This window comes from Natator depressus, chromosome 6, assembly GCF_965152275.1.
Source record: "Natator depressus isolate rNatDep1 chromosome 6, rNatDep2.hap1, whole genome shotgun sequence".
Lineage (NCBI taxonomy): Eukaryota > Metazoa > Chordata > Testudines > Cheloniidae > Natator > Natator depressus.
This window is the reverse complement of record NC_134239.1, coordinates 753,891-771,581: the sequence shown is the minus strand read 5'-3', so window position 1 is coordinate 771,581 and position 17,691 is coordinate 753,891. Positions and strand designations below refer to the sequence as shown.

Here is a 17,691-nt window from a genome sequence, read left to right as displayed (position 1 = left end):
GTGGGTCAGGGAGTGAGGGCACCGGCGGAGCTGGGGGGGCAGGAGAGAGGGGCACCGGCAGCCTGTGGATTTTACCTCCCCCGTCTCCTGTCCCTCCACTTCCCCTTGTGTTGTTTACTTGAACCCGGTGCAACCACTTCCCTTCCCCTCCCCCAGGCTGCGAGCTTCCCCAGCAGTGACCTTGGAGATGAGGTCATCGTGGTTGGCCAGATGTGCCCGGCAGTGCACGCAGCTGTACCGGCGGTGGCAGTTGTCCAGGTAGGCCTGGAGGTCTTGGGCTTGGAGAGCCGGACCATGGCGCCGCCCGGGACCGGCCCGGCCCCGGCGAGACTCCGGCTGGGCGGGGCGCGGCCCGCGGGGCGGAGCAGCCGCTGCAAAGCAAGACACGCAGCTGGGAGCTCCCCCGCAGCAGTGCCCCCGCCGGCGCCCCCCGTGCTGCGAGCTTCCCCGCAGCAGTGTCCCCGTCAGGCTCTCCCCCTGCTGCGAGCTCCCCGCAGCAGTGCCCCCGCCGCGCCCCCGTGCTGCCAGCTTCCCCGCAGCAGTGCCCCCGCCGCGCCCCCCCTGCTGGGAGCTTCCCGCAGCAGTGCCCCCGCCGCGCCCCCGTGCTGCGAGCTTCCCCTCAGCAGTGTCCCCGCCAGGCCTCCCCATGCTGCCAGCTTCCCCGCAGCAGTGCCCCCGCCAGGCCCCCCATGCTGCCAGCTTCCCGCAGCAGTGCCCCCACCAGGCCCCCCGTGCTGCGAGCTTCCCTGCAGCAGTGCCCCCGCCGCGCCCCCCCATGCTGCCAGGCTTCCCCGCAGCAGTGCCCCCGCCGCGCCCCCCCTGTGCTGCGAGCTTCCCCGCAGCAGTGCCCCCGCCGCGCCCCCCATGCTGCGAGCTTCCCCGCAGCAGTGCCCCTGCCAGGCCTCCCCGTGCTGCCAGCTTCCCCGCAGCAGTGCCCCCGCCAGGCCCCCATGCTGCCAGCTTCCCCGCAGCAGTGCCCCCACCAGGCCCCCCGTGCTGCGAGCTTCCCCTCAGCAGTGTCCCCGCCGCGCCCCCCCATGCTGCCAGCTTCCCCGCAGCAGTGCCCCCGCCAGGCCCCCCCATGCTGCCAGCTTCCCCGCAGCAGTGCCCCCACCAGGCCCCCCGTGCTGCGAGCTTCCCCTCAGCAGTGTCCCCGCCAGGCCTCCCCATGCTGCCAGCTTCCCCGCAGCAGTGCCCCTGCCAGGCCCTCTTTGTTCTGTGAGCTTCCCCGCAGCAGTGTCCCCGCCAGCCCCCCCGTGCTGCGAGCTTCCCCACAGCAGTGCCCCGCCAGGCCCCCCCTGTGCTGCGAGCTTCCCCGCAGCAGTGCCCCCACCAGGCCCGCCCTGTGCTGCAAGCTTCCCCTCAGCAGTGTCACCGTCAGGCCCTCCCCGTGCTGTGAGCTTCCCCGCAGCAGTGCCCCTGCCAGGCCTCCCTGTGCTGTGAGCTTCCCCGCAGCAGTGCCCCTGCCAGGCCCTCTTTGTTCTGTGAGCTTCCCCGCAGCAGTGTCCCCGCCAGGCCCCCCTGTGCTGCGAGCTTCCCCACAGCAGTGCCCCCACCGGGCCCCCCCCCGCTGCAAGCTTTCCTGCAGCAGTGCCCCCACCGGGCCCCCCCTGTGCTGCGAGCTTCCTCGCAGCAGTGTCCCCGCCACGCCTCCCTGTGCTGGGAGCTTCCCCGCAGCAGTGCCCCCACCAGGCCCACCCTGTGCTGCGAGTTTCCCCGCAGCAGTGCCCCCACCAGGCCCGCCCTGTGCTGCGAGCTTCCCTCAGCAGTGCCCCCACCAGGCCCCCCCCCGCTGCAAGCTTCCCCGCAGCAGTGCCCTCGCCAGGCCTCCCCGTGCTGCCAGCTTCCCCGCAGCAGTGCCCCTGCCAGGCCCCCCCGTGCTGCGAGCTTCTCCGCAGCAGTGCCCCCAGCACTGGGTCCTACCACCTGTTATCTAAACAAACCGGTGTTGTGGTTCCTCCCAGAGCAGCTGGTGCCATCCACCCGGCCGCCCTTCGCCCCGTCAGTTACCCCGGACTGTCCAGAGGCTGTAGAGCACCGGGGAGAGAACCCAGGAGTCCTGGCTCCCAGCCCCCCACTCCCCTTCCAGAGCCGGGCAGAGAACCCAGGAGTCCCGGCGCCCATGGGGTTTGGCTCCTGCCCGCCCCACAGCGGCCCCCAGCAAGGCAGCAAAGGCCGGCGCAGGCCCCTGGGGGAGACGCCGCCGCCCCGGGGCGCTGGGGAGCCCCCGGAGGGGCAAGGGGGGAAGTCGCCGGGGAAAGGGAGAGGGGAACGGGCGAGGGAAGGGTCCGGATCCCCCTTGGCTGCTAGGGGCCTAGCCCCCTTAGAGACCCCTGCCCGCCTAGCAGCTCCCCATAGGGCCCCCGCAGTGCCCCCGCCCGCCGCGATCCATACGGGCCACGGCCCCTATAGCCCGGACCGAGCCAAGGGCCCATTCACCCCCTATAGCCCCCCCCGGACGGCGGAAGGGGACCGGCTCTCCGCCCTTCTGGCCACGGATCTATAGGGGACCGCGCCCCTATAGCCCGCCCCGAGCCCAGGAAACGTGCCTGCGGCCCCCGAGAACCCCTATCGCCCCCCCCGCGTCCATAGGGCACCCACAGCCCCGCCCAAAGGCAACCCCCCTCCCGCCCCTATAGACCGGACACGCGTGCGACTCCCCCCCGGCCCCAAAAGGGGCCGAGTCGCGCCTCACCTGTGGGCCTGGTCCCTGCTGGCCGGGGTCCTCTCGCTGAGGGTGAGGGGCCGGGCGGGGGCGCAGCGCAGGGCCCCCCCGGACACCAGCCCCGCGGCTTCGGCGCAGGCGCCGGGCTTGTTTACAAACCAGCTGGCACCCCCCGCCCCCTCTTCCCAGCAGCCTCTGCGCCACCCTCGCCGCCAATGGGAAGGCGGCATGCAAATGAGGCGCTGCTTGACGGAACCAGAGGGCAGATTTGAATAAACGGGGGGGGGGGTCTTAAAGGGGCAGCACCGCTGGTGTGTGTGGGGTGGAGAGGGCCGGGGAGGGGGAGCTGATTGGGGAAGGGGGCACTCGGGGCCAGGGAAGGGGAGCTGGGGTGGGGGACTCCCAGCCAGGCGGGAGGGGACCAGGGCCAGGCCGGGGGAGCGGGGCATGGAGGAGCCCGGCCCCGGCAGGTGTGTGGGTCAGGGCAGGTTAGCTGAACCCTCCCTCAGTCACCCCATCTGGGGGCCCCACCCACCGGGCGGGGAAAGGGACCCAGGTGTCCGGGAGAGCTGCCAGGGGCGAGCCCAGCTCTTGGCTCCAGGGACAGGTTGTGGCCCAGTCTGGGCCTGCCCATCCCACAGCCCCTCACCCTGGTATCACGGAGCCCGGCCCCAGGCCTCTGCTCAACCCCCACCCCACGGGGGGAAAAGAGACAGAGACGAATAAATCCACAGGGAATTTATTAATGAGACAACCCCCTGCCCCCAACACAGCCCCGCCGGTGCCCCTGACTCCCGACCCACTGCCCCCCCAACACAGTCCCACCGGTGCCCCTCACTCCCAATCCGCTACCCCCCCAACACAGCCCCGCCGGTGCCCCTCACTCCCGACCCGCTGCCCCCCCAACACAGCCCCACCGGTGCCCCTCACTCCAGACCCACGGCCCCCCCAACACAGCCCCGCCGGTGCCCCTCACTCCCGACCCGCTACCCCCCCAACACAGCCCCGCCGGTGCCCCTCACTCCCGACCCGCTACCCCCCCAACACAGCCCCGCCGGTGCCCCTCACTCCCGACCCGCTACCCCCCCAACACAGCCCCGCCGGTGCCCCTCACTCCCGACCCGCTACCCCCCCAACACAGCCCCGCCGGTGCCCCTCACTCCCGACCCGCTACCCCCCCAACACAGCCCCGCCGGTGCCCCTCACTCCCGACCCACGGCCCCCCAACACAGCCTTAACACTACCCCACAGGACCCCCAACACAGCCCCGCAGCCCCCACAACACAGCCCTGCCAGTGCCCTTCACTCCTGACCCACAGCCCCCAGCTATGAGAATGACCGTGGGGCAGACCCCGATCCCAACCCTCCATCAGGCACCCCCAGGAAGGGGCAGCAGCCCCATCACTCGTCCGTCTTGTCCTGGCTGGGGGGTGGGTGGGTGTCCAGGTAGCGGCGCAGCAGGGTGGGGTAGTCAGTCATGACCCCTGAGACCCCGCAGCTAAAAGCCTCCTCGAAATCCTTCTCCTCGTTCAGAACCCACAGGAGCACCTGGGGGAGGGGGCAGAGGTGAAAAGAGCCCCGCTGGTGCCCCCCACTCCCGACCCGCAGCCCCCTGCTAGCCCAGCCCAGCCCTGCCCCACCGGTGCCCCCCACTCCCGACCCGCAGCCCCCTGCTAGCCCAGCCCCACCAGTGACCCCCACTCCCGACCCACAGCCCCCTGCTAGCCCAGCCCCGCCCAGCCCCGCCGGTGCCCCCCACTCCCGACCCGCAGCCCCCTGCTAGCCCAGCCCAGCCCTGCCCCACCGGTGCCCCCCACTCCCAACCCGCAGCCCCCTGCTAGCCCAGCCCCACCAGTGACCCCCACTCCCGACCCACAGCCCCCTGCTAGCCCAGCCCATCCCCGCCGGTGCCCCTCACTCCCGACCCGCAGCCCCTGCTAGCCCAGCCCTCAGCCCCTCCAGCCCTGCCGGTGCCCCCCACTCCCGACCCACAGCCCCTGCTAGCCCAGCCCTGCCGGTGCACCCCACTCCCGACCCACAGCCCCCTCCCAGCCCAGCCCAGCCCAGCCCAGCCGGTGCCCCTCACTCCCGACCCGCAGCCCTCTCCCAGCCCAGTCCCGCCCTACTGGTGCCCCCCACTCCTGACCCACAGCCCCCTGCTAGCCCAGCCCTGGGCCCTCACCTGAATTCCTCTGTCCTCCAGATGTTTGAAGAGTTTCTTTCTCATGGTGACCCTGCGGGGGAGGGGTACAGTCAGAGATGGGGGGGACAGGACGACACCATGTTTCCCCAGTGCTGCGACTGCCACATTCCACTTTCCCTTCCCTTTGAGCGAGGGGGGCAGGGAAAGGGGGACCAGAGACCACCTATGTAAGGGGTAAAAGGGGTGGGGGGGTGGCTTGCAATTTGGGTCTCTTGATTGGGTGGGGGCGTGGCCTTTTCCTGTCCCCTCCCCCCACTCACGTGTGGGTGACTTTTGCCAGCAGGTTTCCCATGCAGCCTTTAGGCACTGGGAAATAGGTCCTGAGAGAGAGAGAGAGAAAGAATGTCAATTGGACCCAGGTGTCCGGGCTCCTCCGACCCACCCTCCTTTCTAATCTCCTGGACCCCCCTCTCCCCTCCCAGAGCCCGGAGAACCCAGGTGTCCAGGCTCCCAACCCCCCTGCTCTGACCCACCCGCCCCCACTCCCCTCCAAGAGCCAGGAGAACCCAGGCGTCCGGGCTCCCACCCCCCCATCCTGGCGGGCACCTGTTGATGATGGAGGGCAGCAGGAACTGCAGGAAGGCCTCTGGCAGCGGGACGAAGGGCAGCAGGCCGGTGTAGTAGAGCAGCAGCAGCAGGAGGCCGCGCTGCAGGGAGAAGATGTAGGGCATGTCGGGGTTCTGGGGAGAGGAGAGAGGGTCAGGGTGTGGGGAGTGGGGGGACAGACGGACGGACAGAGGGAGAGTTGGGGGGAGGGTGTCTTGCTGGGAGGGTGGGGAGGCCAGGTGGACAGACAGCGGGGGCGGGAGGGACAGTTGTCACAGAGTGTGGGGGAGTCCAGGCCCTGCACCCCCCACTTCCTGCGATTCCCCAGGACTCTCAGCCAGCCAGTAGCACAGAAGGTTTATTGCACCACAGGAACACAGTCCAAAACAGAGCTTGTGGGTACAACCAGGACCCCTCAGTCAAGTCCTTCTGGGGGGCAGGGAGCTCAGACCCCAGCCCTGGGGTTCCCTCCATTTCCCCAGCCAGCTCCAAACTGACACCCCCTCCAGCCGTCTCTCCCCGACTCCTCCTCCAGCCTTTGTCCAGTTCCCCAGGCAGAAGGTGTCACCTGCGCCCCCCCCCCCCGGGCTCAGGTATCTAAGTCCCCCCCTGCTATCCCATCCCCAATGCGGACAGTCCCAGTAAACTCCCCTGTCACATTCCCAGGTCAATCCGCCCCACTCCCTGCTCCGTCACACAGGGGTCGGACAGACAGCAGTGGGACAGACGGAGGGACAGGGGTCAGACAGAGGGGGTCGAACAGACGGAGGGACGGGGGTCGGACAGACAGGGCCTCGGACAGACAGAGGTGGGACAGAAGGAGTGGGACAGACGGAGGGATGGGTATGGGACAGACGGGGTGGGGGGGACGGGGGTCGGACAGACGTACGGCTGCCTTGCACTTCTTGAGGATTTTGCTCTGGAAGGAGGCCCAGACGGTGATGTGGGAGCGACGGTAGCGACGGACGAGATCAGCCACCTGAGGGTAGGACAGACAGACAATCAGGACGCCTGGGTTCGCTCCCTGGCTCGGGGAGGGAAGGGAAGGAGGGTCTGGTGGGTTAGAGCAGGGGTGCTGGGAGCCGGGACTCCGTGGTTCTCCCAAGGCCTCGGGGAGTTACTCACAGGCTTGGGCTGGCACATGTACCCGGCCCAGTCCCTGTGAACGGCAGGGCCAGGGGCCAAACGCCTGGGTCCCTCACCTGCCGGATCAGCTCCTCGTCGTCCTCTTTGATCTCCACGTTGACGGGGATGTGGGGGAATTTCTGGAAAACGTCTTCCAGGCGCGGGATGCGGTGGTCAGAGCCGTGGGAGACGGTGCCTGGAGGGGAAGATGGACGCGGGTGTTGAATGGGTGGATGTGACGAAGTGGGACTGTTCTTAATGTTCTCTCTGAATACTGGGTGGGTGCCTCAGTTTCCCCTAGGCCTTTTTTAAGGATCCAGGTGCTGGGATCAGGGGGTGTGATTGTGGCAGAGCCCTAGAGGGCCAGTGTGATGGTGTCCGCACAGAGAATGGCCAAAACCCGGTCTCCTGGCCACTGATGGCCTGGGCCCCTCCTCTGCAAGGTAGCAACGGAAGCTGTTGGGGAGCAAAGAGATCAGGTGGCCTCCTGGCCCGGGAGAGAGAGAGAGGCCAGAGGAGGGGCTGGGGAGTTTCAGTTTGGAGCTGGCTGGGGAAAGTGAGGGAGGCCCGGATGGGGCTCTGGCCTCCCTGCCCCCCAAGACGGACCTGACTGAGGGGTCCTGTTCTCTGCACCTACAAGCTCTGTGTTAGACCATGTTCCTGTCGTCTAATAAACCTTCTGTTTTACTGGCTGGCTGAGAGTCCCATCTGACTGCGGAGTTGGGGGGCAGGACCCTCTGGCTTCCCCAGGACCCCGCCTGGGCGGACTCGCTGTGGGAAGCGCAGGGAGGGGCAGAGGAGGCTGAATGCTCCGAGGTCAGACCCAGGAAGGTGGAGCTGGGTGAGCTGTGTGCCCTGCAGACAGGCTGCTCCCCGAGAGGAGACTCCCCCAGAGTCCTGCCTGGCTTCGTGGGGAGCAGTTCCCGAGCATCGCCTGGGGATGCCATGACGGTGGGCCTGTCCCCTCCCCTCCTAGGGGAGAGCCCCCTTCCCCCCACACACACTCCCAGCCGTGGGGTCCCCCCCTCCCGGGGAGAGCCCCCTTCTCCCCCCCACACTCCCAGCCCTGGGGTCCCCGCAGGTTGACACCTCCTGCAGAGGGCAAGAGGGAATTGACCACTTACCAGGCGAGAAGGTCACCTCCAGGGGGTCCCTGTAGGGGGGCAGATCCTGGGGGAGAGAGGCGGGGAGTCAGCAATCTGGGGAGGTTGTCAGGCTGCCGCCCCTAGGAGAGGCGCTAACTTGGCAGAGGGGCTCAGCTCGTAATCCAGCTGGGGGCTGACAGGGAGGTCTAGGGTGTTGGGATGGGGGGTCTCTCACCCCAGGGTGCCTGTTCCCAGGATGGGGTTTTGGGGGTGCTGGGGAAGGGTTCCTGTGAGGGGGTGTATTTGGGGGCTTGGAGTGTGTGGGGTTTCCCATGGGGTGTCTGGGGTTGGGGGCTCCCAGGGTCTCTGTGGGGGGTCACCATGGAGATCCAGGTCCCACATGGCCTGGCCTCAAGCAGCTGGGGACCTGGGGCTGGGGGGTTCAATGGATTGGGGGTGTCTATGGGTAGTTAGACATCCTGGGAGTTGAGGGTTTCCATGGGGTCAGGGGGTTCCCGTGGGGCTGTGTATGGGGTGAGGGGTTCCATGGGGGTCCCTGTGGGGCTATCTATGGGGGTGGGGTTCTCGTGGGGGTTCTGTTGGGGTCAGGGGGTCCCCACGGGGCTGTCTATGGGGGGGGTTCTGTGGGAGCCAGGGGGTGTGACGATGTGACGCAGCAGGGAGGGGGGAGTGTTGACCTGGGAATGTGCCCTGGGGACGGGAGACCTGAGAGCCTGTCACCTGAGCCAGGAGGGGGAGGGGGAGGTAACACCTCTGCCCAGGAATGTGGACAGAGGCTGCAGCAGGGAACCTGCTCGGTGGGTTTAGTTTCAGTTTGGGGCTGGGTGGAGGAACACAGGGAACCCCAGGGCTGGGGTCTAAGCTCCCTGCTCCCCCAGAAGGACTTCACTGAGGGGTCCTGGGTGTCCCCACAAGCTCTGTTTTGGACTGTGTTCCTGTTGTCCAATAAACCTTCTGTTTTACTGGCTGGCTGAGAGTCTCAGTGAATCCCAGGAAGAGGGGTGCAGGGCCTGGACTCCCCCACACTCCGTGACAACTGGTGGCAGCGGTGGGATCTACTGCACCCCGTGAACGGCGCTTCCTGCAGTAAGTGACTGGGGAACAGTAAAACGAAGGGGGATTGACGGGGACCAGGCGTGCTGAAGATTCAGAGAGAGACGGTTTCAGGGGGCGGTTAACCCCTGGGAGTGTGTCACCAGAGAGAAGGACTTTTGCAGTAACAGGGTCCCCCGGGGGATTGCAGCGAGCGCTCCCAGGGGCGGAGGAGTCTGCAGCTCGACCCTGGCAAAGAGGTGGTGACCTCGAGAAGGACTGGCACACTAGGGGCTTTTCCTGGAAACCGTGGACAGCTGCCCGGCCTGCGAGTGGCCAGCCGGGAGATGTACGCTAAACGCCTTAAGAGCAACCTGGTGGAGCTGTGCAGGCAGAGGGGGCTGCGCGTCGGGAGGTCCACCAAGGAACAGCTGATTGCCCAGCTGGAGGAGAGGGATCGCTTGGATGACCCGATCCCTGTCCCTGAGGGAAGCCGCCCGGCAGACGCAGCGTGGGCCCTGGGGCCTGACCAGGCTGGGAGGGGTCAGACTGCTGCCCAGGACACCCCGAGACCCTTCCTACCTATGCCTGGGGGAGGGGTTGTGGGAAGCCCAGCGAATACCGAGGGCCCCCTGACCCCAGCAGCCAGCAGGGGATCCTCCCAGCGGAGCTCCCCATCCCTGGAGCAGATGCGGCTGGAATGGGAGAGGGAGAGGAAAATGAGGGAGCTGGAGGATCATGAAAAACAACGTCAACATGAGGAGAAACAACGTCAACATGAGCAGGAGGAGAAGGAGAAACAACGTCAACATGAGCAGGAGGAGAAGGAGAAACAACGTCAACATGAGCAGGAGGAGAAGGAGAAACAACGTCAACATGAGCAGGAGGAGAAGGAGAGGGAACGTCAGGAGAAGGAGAGGGAACGTCAGGAGAAGGAGAGGGAGCGTCAACATGAGCAGCAGGAGAAGGAGAAACAAAGACAGCATGAACTGGAGCTGGCCAGGCTGAGGAGCAGTGGGGCCCCGGCTGCGGTGAGTGCGGGGGGACCCAAGACTGCAAGGAGCTTTGATAAGTGCTTCCTGGCCCAGCGGAAGGAGGGGGAGGACATAGATAGCTTCCTGACGGCCTTTGAGAATGCCTGCGAGCTGCACAGGGTTGACCCTGCAGACCGGCTCCAGTTCCTCACCCCCTTACTGGACCCCAAAGCCGTGGAGGTCTACAGCCGGATGACAGGGGCAGAGGCAGGGGACTATGAACTGTTCAAACAGGCCCTGCTCCGTGAGTTTGGGCTGACCCCCGAGATGTACCGGAGAAGGTTCCGGGGTCAGCGTAAAACGCCTGAGGTCACCTACCTACAACTGGTCAACAGGATGCGGGGATATGCCCGCAAGTGGACAGCGGGGGCCCAAACTAAAGAGGACCTGCTTGACCTGTTTGTACTGGAGCACCTGTATGAACAGTGCCCTTCCGACCTGAGGCTGTGGCTGGTGGACAAAAAGCTCGCGAACCCCCAGCATGCAGGGCAGCTGGCCGACGAGTTTGTGAACAGTCGGTCAGGGGGTAGCCGGGAGGAGTCCCAAAAGAACAGGCCCCCCCCGATGCAGAGAGAGAGTCACCATGGGGCCTCCCAGCGGGGAAATAGGGAGAACCCCCTCCAAAGGGGAACGCCTGGTGTCGGGCCCCTCCGACCCGTTCGAGGGGACCAACGTGACCTGAGCTGCTATCACTGTGGCCAGAGAGGCCACGTACGGGCCCAGTGCCCCGGGCTCCGGGACAAACTGAGCAGACCCAACCTACCCAGGGTTAACTGGGTAGGGACTCAGCTGGACGAGGGGCAGGCGACCCAGGAAAGGGGGGCTACCAGTTTGCCACCTGCTCAGGAGGGAAGAGTACCCCCAGCCAGCCCCGCCAGAGGGCTGGAGGCTCTGGACTCAGGGTGCTCGGTTTACAGGGTGGGTGCGGGGCTGTCCCTCCGGAGAGAGTGCCTTGTTCCCCTGGAGGTGGATGGGAGGAAGGTCAATGGATACTGGGATACGGGCGCGGAGGTGACGCTGGCCCGGCCCGAGGTGGTGGCCCCAGATCGGGTGGTGCCCAACACCTACCTGACCCTGACGGGGGTGGGCGGGACCCCATTTAAGGTGCCCGTGGCAAGGGTACACCTGAAATGGGGGACCAAGGAGGGCCCCAAGGATGTGGGGGTACACCACCATTTGCCCACTGAAGTTTTGATGGGGGGAGACCTAGAGGACTGGCCAAGCGACCCCCAGACCGCCCTGGTTGTGACCCGTAGCCAGAGCCGGCGAGGGGCACTGCGACCTGACCCTGGGGAGGGTACCACACTGGAGGCGCGAGACCCTACTCGGGTGGGGAGGGAGCGCCGAGGGGCACGGCTCAGAGAGGCTGCGGCCTCAGACCTGGCCACGGAGGGGGAACCGGGCCCCATCCCTTCCCCAGCCGCTGAGTTCCAGGCCGAGTTGAGGAAAGATCCCTCCTTGCAGAAGCTCAGGGACCTGGCCGACCTCAGTGAGGGACGGACCATGAGGAGAGGCTGCCAGGAGAGGTTCCTGTGGGAGAAGGGGTTCCTGTACCGAGAATGGGCTCCCCCAGGGGAAGGGGAGTCCTGTGGGATCAGGAGGCAGCTGGTGGTCCCCCAGAAGTACCGCCGCAAGCTCCTGTCCCTGGCCCATGACATCCCCCTCGCAGGGCACCAGGGAATCCGGCGCACCCGGCAGAGGTTGCTACAGAACTTTTACTGGCCCGGGGTCTTTACCACCGTCCGGCAGTATTGCCGATCCTGTGACCCCTGTCAGAGGGTGGGGAAGGCCCGGGACAAGGGGAAAGCGGCGTTGAGACCTTTGCCCATCATAGAGGAGCCTTTCCAGAAGGTGGCCATGGACATCGTGGGGCCTCTCAGCAAGACGACCCGGTCGGGGAAGAAATACATTCTGGTGGTGGTAGATTTCGCCACCCGCTACCCCGAGGCAGTGCCCTTAGCTTCCATTGAAGCAGACACCGTGGCAGATGCGCTCCTGACCATTTTCAGCCGAGTGGGGTTCCCCAGGGAAGTCTTGACAGACCAAGGCTCCAACTTCATGTCGGCCCTGCTCCGGTGCTTGTGGGAGAAATGTGGGGTCCGGCATGACTGGGCCTCAGCGTATCACCCCCAGTCCAATGGGCTGGTGGAGAGGTTTAACGGGACGCTAAAGATGATGCTGAAAACCTTTATGAACCAGCACCCACAGGATTGGGACAAGTACTTACCTCACCTGCTGTTCGCGTACAGGGAGGTGCCCCAGGAGTCTACTGGATTTTCGCCTTTCGAACTGTTATATGGAAGGAGGGTGAGGGGCCCCCTGGACCTGATGAGAGACGAGTGGGAGGGGAAGGCCACTCCCGATGGAGAGTCAGTGGTGGAGTATGTCCTGACCTTCCGAGAGAGACTGGCTGAACTCATGGGCCTGGCCAGGGAGAATCTGGCCAGAGCCCAGAGGAAGCAGAAGGTCTGGTATGACCGCACGGCGCGGGCCCGTGCCTACGCCACCGGGGATCAGGTGATGGTTCTCATCCCCGTGAGAAAGAACAAACTACAGGCCGCCTGGGAGGGCCCGTTCAAGGTCGTCAAGCAGCTCAATGAGGTAAACTATGTGGTGGAGCTGTCGAACCGGGCCCACCACCGCCGGGTGTACCATGTGAATATGATGAAGCCATATTATGCCAGGGGGAATGTGGTGTTAGCTGTGTGTGGTCAGTGGGAGGAGCAGGGAGATGACCCTTTAGTAGATCTATTCCCTGGGACCAGAGCTGGTTCCCCCCTGGAAACAATCCCCCTCTCGGATCAGCTCACCCCTGCCCAGCAAGCTGAGGTCAGGGGGGTGCTGCATCCGTACCGACAGCTGTTTTCCAACCAGCCTGGACGCACTAATCTGACTGTCCACCGGGTGCAGACAGGGTCGCACCCGCCGATAAGATGCTCCCCCTTCCGAGTCACAGGGAAAACTGCTCAGGACCTGGAAAGAGAGGTCCGGGACATGCTGGCTTTGGGGGTGATCCAGCCATCGGCCAGCCCTTGGGCCTCGCCGGTGGTGCTGGTCCCCAAAAAGGATGGGTCAGTCCGGTTCTGTGTGGACTATCGGAAGCTCAATGCCATCACTGTATCGGATGCCTACCCCATGCCCAGGCCGGACGAGCTCCTAGACAAGCTGGGAGGAGCTCGGTACCTTACCACCATGGACCTTACAAAGGGCTACTGGCAAGTGCCGCTGGATGCAGATGCCCGGCTGAAATCGGCCTTTATCACCCCTCTGGGGCTCTATGAGTTTCTGACCCTGCCTTTCGGCCTCAAGGGAGCGCCGGCCACCTTCCAGCGCCTGGTGGACCAGCTCCTGAGGGGGATGGAGAGTTTTGCCGTGGCGTATATTGACGACATCTGTGTCTTTAGCCAGACCTGGGAGGACCACGTGTCCCAGGTTAGACAAGTGCTGGACCGACTCCAGGGGGCTGGGCTGACTGTCAAAGCGGAGAAGTGCAAGGTGGGGATGGCTGAAGTATCTTACCTGGGCCATCGGGTGGGGAGCGGCCGCCTAAAGCCGGAACCGGCCAAGGTGGAGGTGATCAGAGACTGGCCCACTCCCCACACCAAAAAGCAGGTCCAAGCCTTTATTGGGATGGCAGGATACTACCGAAGATTTGTGCCCCACTTTAGCGCCATAGCCACCCCCATCATTGAGCTATGCAAGAAGGGGAAGCCAGACAAGGTGGTCTGGACCGAGCAGTGCCAGGAGGCTTTCCGGGCGCTGAAGGAGGCTCTGGTCAGTGGCCCAGTTCTAGCAAACCCAGACTTTGACAAGCCCTTTGTGGTGTTCACCGACGCCTCCGACACGGGACTGGGGGCGGTGTTAATGCAGGAGGATGAAAAGGGGGAGAGACACCCCATCGTGTACCTGAGCAAGAAGTTGCTACCCCGTGAGCAACACTACGCGGCCATCGAGAAGGAGTGCCTGGCCATGGTGTGGGCCCTCAAGAAACTAGAGCCCTATCTCTTCGGGCGACACTTCACCGTCTACACCGACCACTCTCCCCTGACCTGGCTGCACCAGATGAAAGGAGCCAACGCCAAGCTCCTGAGGTGGAGCCTGCTCCTGCAGGATTACGACATGGACGTGGTCCACGTGAAGGGAAGTGCCAACCTGATAGCGGATGCGCTGTCCCGGAGAGGGGGCCCCGAACTTCCCCAGGTCACTGGTCACAGTGACCCCGCTCAGTTCAGTCTCGAAGGGGGGAGAGATGTGAGGATGTGACGCAGCAGGGAGGGGGGAGTGTTGACCTGGGAATGTGCCCTGGGGACGGGAGACCTGAGAGCCTGTCACCTGAGCCAGGAGGGGGAGGGGGAGGTAACACCTCTGCCCAGGAATGTGGACAGAGGCTGCAGCAGGGAACCTGCTCGGTGGGTTTAGTTTCAGTTTGGGGCTGGGTGGAGGAACACAGGGAACCCCAGGGCTGGGGTCTAAGCTCCCTGCTCCCCCAGAAGGACTTCACTGAGGGGTCCTGGGTGTCCCCACAAGCTCTGTTTTGGACTGTGTTCCTGTTGTCCAATAAACCTTCTGTTTTACTGGCTGGCTGAGAGTCTCAGTGAATCCCAGGAAGAGGGGTGCAGGGCCTGGACTCCCCCACACTCCGTGACAGGGGGTCCCCATGGGCCTGTCTAGGGGGGGGTTCTGTGGGAGCCAGGGGGTCCCCATGGGCCTGTCTATGGGGGTGGGGGTCCTGGGAGGGTCTGTGGGGGTCAGGGGGTCCCTGTGGGGCTGTCTATGGGGGTGGGGGTTCCGGGGGTCTCACCGCATAGTCCAGCTCCCGGATGTTCTGGTCCCGGCCCGCCTGGCGCTGCAGGTTCTGGTCGTGGGACACAACCACCACCCCGTCCCGCGTGCGCTGACAGTCCAGCTCCAGCAGCTGGGTCCCCTGGGCCACCGCGCTGCGGGGAGACGGGGTCAGCAGGGGAAGGGGCTGCTGGGGGGGAGGGGTCACCCAAGGACATTAATCGGCAGGAGGTTTAAAACAAACACAAGGAAGCATTTCTTCACCCAACGCCCGGACAGCCTGGGGAACTCCTCGCCACAGGATGTTGGGAAGGCCAAGACTAGAACCGGGTTCAGAGAAGCACTAGGTAAGTTCCTGGAGGGTAGGTCCTTCAATGGCTATGAGCCAGGCTGGGCAGGGATGGTGGCCCTGGCCTCTGTTTGCCAGGGGCTGACAATGGGCGCAGGCTGGGTCACTGGATGATTCCTGGCTGCGGGACATGGGGCTAGATGGGCCTTGGGGCTGCCCCAGCCTGACCACTCTCATGTTCTAATGGGGAGGGGTGCGTGGGGGAGGGGGAGGGGGACAGCGGGGACGGGGGCTGGGATGTGCGTGGAGGGGTGGTGCCGGGAGGCTCGGGAGGGCACGGGGGGGGGGGTCACTCACTTGGTGAAAGCCTCCATGGTGTTCTCAATCCTCTCGCCGCAGCCTGGGGGCGATGGGGGGAGAAATGAGTGCCAGGGTCAGAGACCCCCGCCCCCCTGCCCTACTGCTCCCAGCCCCCCTGCCCCCACACCCTACTGCTCCCAGGCCCCACTGCTCCCAGGCCAGCTCCCCTGTCCTCTAACCCCATTCCTCCCAGGCCCCTCTGCTCCTAGCCCCCCTGTGCCCCAGCCCCTCTGCTCCCAGCCCCCCTGTCCTCCAACCCAATTGCTCCCAGGCCTCACTACTCTCCACCCCACTGCTTCCAGGCTCCAGGGGTGATTATCCTGCCCCCTGGTCCTGTTCCCCCTGCCCTGGGGGCAATGAGGGTCTTGCACCCAGACACTTGGTTTCCAACCCCATCTCGGTCGCCCCCCCACCTCCGGGAATGAGACCCAGGCATCCGGGATGGCAGCGCTCCCTACTCAGGGCAAGGAGGAGAAGGAAGGAAGCCATCCCCCCACCGCGCCCCATAGGTGTGGGGAAAAGAGCAGATTATAGAGCCAGGTGTGGGCTACTGATGGGGCCTGAGCCAGCTCCCGGCTCCCCGCACCTGTCCCCACCGCACCTGCCCCACCTCCCCCTACACCTGCCTCCTCCCGCTGCCCCCCTCCCTGCCCCTGCCGCCCCTCCCCCTACACCTGCCTCCTCCCACCGCCCCCCTCCCTGCCCCTGCCGCCCCTCCCCCTACACCTGCCTCCTCCCGCCACCCCCCTCCCTGCCCCTGCCCCACCTCCCCCACACCTGCCTCCTCCGGCCGCACCTGCCGCCCCCCCGGCGCTCACCCCCGCGGTGGGACACGTGGCGGCAGGGGAACGGGGGCTGGCGGGGCCGGTGCAGCAGCCCGGGCCGGCGGCGGAGGCAGAGCGAGGCCAGGGCGAAGCCCCCCAGGGCCGGCAGCGCCAGCAGCAGCGGGGCGAACATGGCTCGGCGGGGCCGGGATCGGGATCGGGATCGGGATCGGGCCCGGGCCCGGGCCCGGCCGGGCTGGAGGAGCCGGTCCGGGCGGGGCAGGCGACAGCAGCCACCCCCGCGGGACACGCCCCCCCCCGCGAGACACCGCCCGCCCCCCCCGCGGGAATCAGCTCCCCCAACCACCCAGGGACAAAGTCCACCACCCGCTGGCCCCCCCCCCCGCGGGACACCGACCCCCCGCGGGCACAGCCCCCCCTTCACTTCCCCCGCGGGAACGGACTCCCCCAACCACCCAGGGACCACGTCCACCAGCCGCTGCCCCCCCTGCGGTACACCGCCCCCTTCCCCCCCCCCCGCGGGAATCGGCTCCCCCAACCACCCAGGGACCAAGTCCACCAGCCGCTGCCCCCCCCGCGGTACACCGCCCCCTTCACCCCCCCCCGCGGGAATCGGCTCCCCCAACCACCCAGGGACAAAGTCCACCACCTGCTGCCCCCCCCCGCGGGACACCGCCCCCCCCTCCATCCCCCCCCGCGGGAATGGGCTCCCCCATCCACCCAGGGACCAAGTCCACCACCCGCTGCCCCCCCCCGCGGGACACCGCCCGCCCCCCCCCCGGGCACAGCCCCCCCGAGGGAAGGGGCTCCCGCAACCACCCAAGGACAAAGTCCACCACCTGCTGCCCCCCCCCGCGGGACACCGCCCCCCTTCACCCCCCCGCGGGCACAGCCCCACCCCCACGGGAACGGGCTCCCCCAACCACCCAGGGACAAAGTCCACCACCTGCTGCCCCCCCCCCCCCCCGACACATCCCCCCTCACTCATTAGCCATCTGCCTGGCCATGGGGGAGGGGTCTGGCCTCCCCCCTTCCCCTCAGCACAGCTCCCCTTGCCCCTGCTGCGAGCACCCCCCTTCCCCAGCGCCGCCCCCCAGTCAGACACAGGCGCTGGGATTCAGAACGGTTTATTGGGGGGGGGGGGTGTCTGTACAGTTCCATAGCAGGGTCACCAGAGCCCAGCCAATTCCACCCCACAGGGCAGGACAACACACCGGCTTCCCCCACTTAGGGGGCAGGCTGCCAGTGGGGCCCCCCCATACATGAGGGGGCTGTGGCTGGTGGGGCAGGGAGGACCGGCGATCAGCCCACATTGCAGACAGGTTGGCAACCAATCATACAGGGAAACTGAGGCACAGATGGGGGTGGGGGAGGTGTAGAACCCAGGAGTCTGAGCTCCCAGTGGCCCCTCCACCAAACCACAGGATCCTTCAGATCCAGTCTTTCATTGGAGTGGGGGGCTGGGAGCCAGGACACCGGGGTTCTATCCCCGGCTCTGGGAGGGGAGTGGGGGCTGGGAGCCAGGACACTGGGGTTCTATCCCCGGCTCTGGAAGGGGCGTGGGGGCTGGGAGCCAGGACTCCGGGGTTCTCTACCGGCTCTGGGAGGGAGTGTTGTCAGGGGGTTTTGGGGGGGGGTGGAGAGCCCAGGTTCCGGGGTTCATGTGCAGGTCAGTGGGGGGGCTCCAAGAGGAGGCATCAGGTGCTACTGTAGCCCTTTGAACGGAGATGGCACCCCCACATGGGGGGGGAGGACTGAAAATAC

At 66.3% G+C, this 17,691-nt stretch overlaps 1 protein-coding gene across 2 annotated transcripts; it reads right to left on the bottom strand.

The window, feature by feature from the left end:
• Positions 1-3,957: 3,957 nt before the first annotated feature.
• Positions 3,958-16,099, bottom strand: GDPD3 (glycerophosphodiester phosphodiesterase domain containing 3). 2 transcript variants are annotated; one of them, XM_074954202.1, is made up of 10 exons: positions 15,961-16,099; positions 15,140-15,182; positions 14,513-14,648; positions 7,664-7,709; positions 6,617-6,735; positions 6,304-6,393; positions 5,415-5,548; positions 5,129-5,188; positions 4,848-4,899; positions 3,958-4,213 (listed from the first exon to the last, which is right to left on the bottom strand). In XM_074954202.1, exons 1-10 carry the CDS (start codon positions 16,097-16,099, stop codon positions 4,067-4,069), a joined length of 966 nt encoding a protein of 321 aa, XP_074810303.1. In that variant the 3' UTR covers positions 3,958-4,066. The 2 variants fall into 2 exon arrangements, with proteins under 2 accessions (XP_074810303.1, XP_074810304.1); XM_074954203.1 differs by lacking the exon at positions 5,129-5,188 and having other exon boundaries at positions 15,961-16,053.
• Between the last annotated feature and the right edge of the window lie 1,592 nt (positions 16,100-17,691).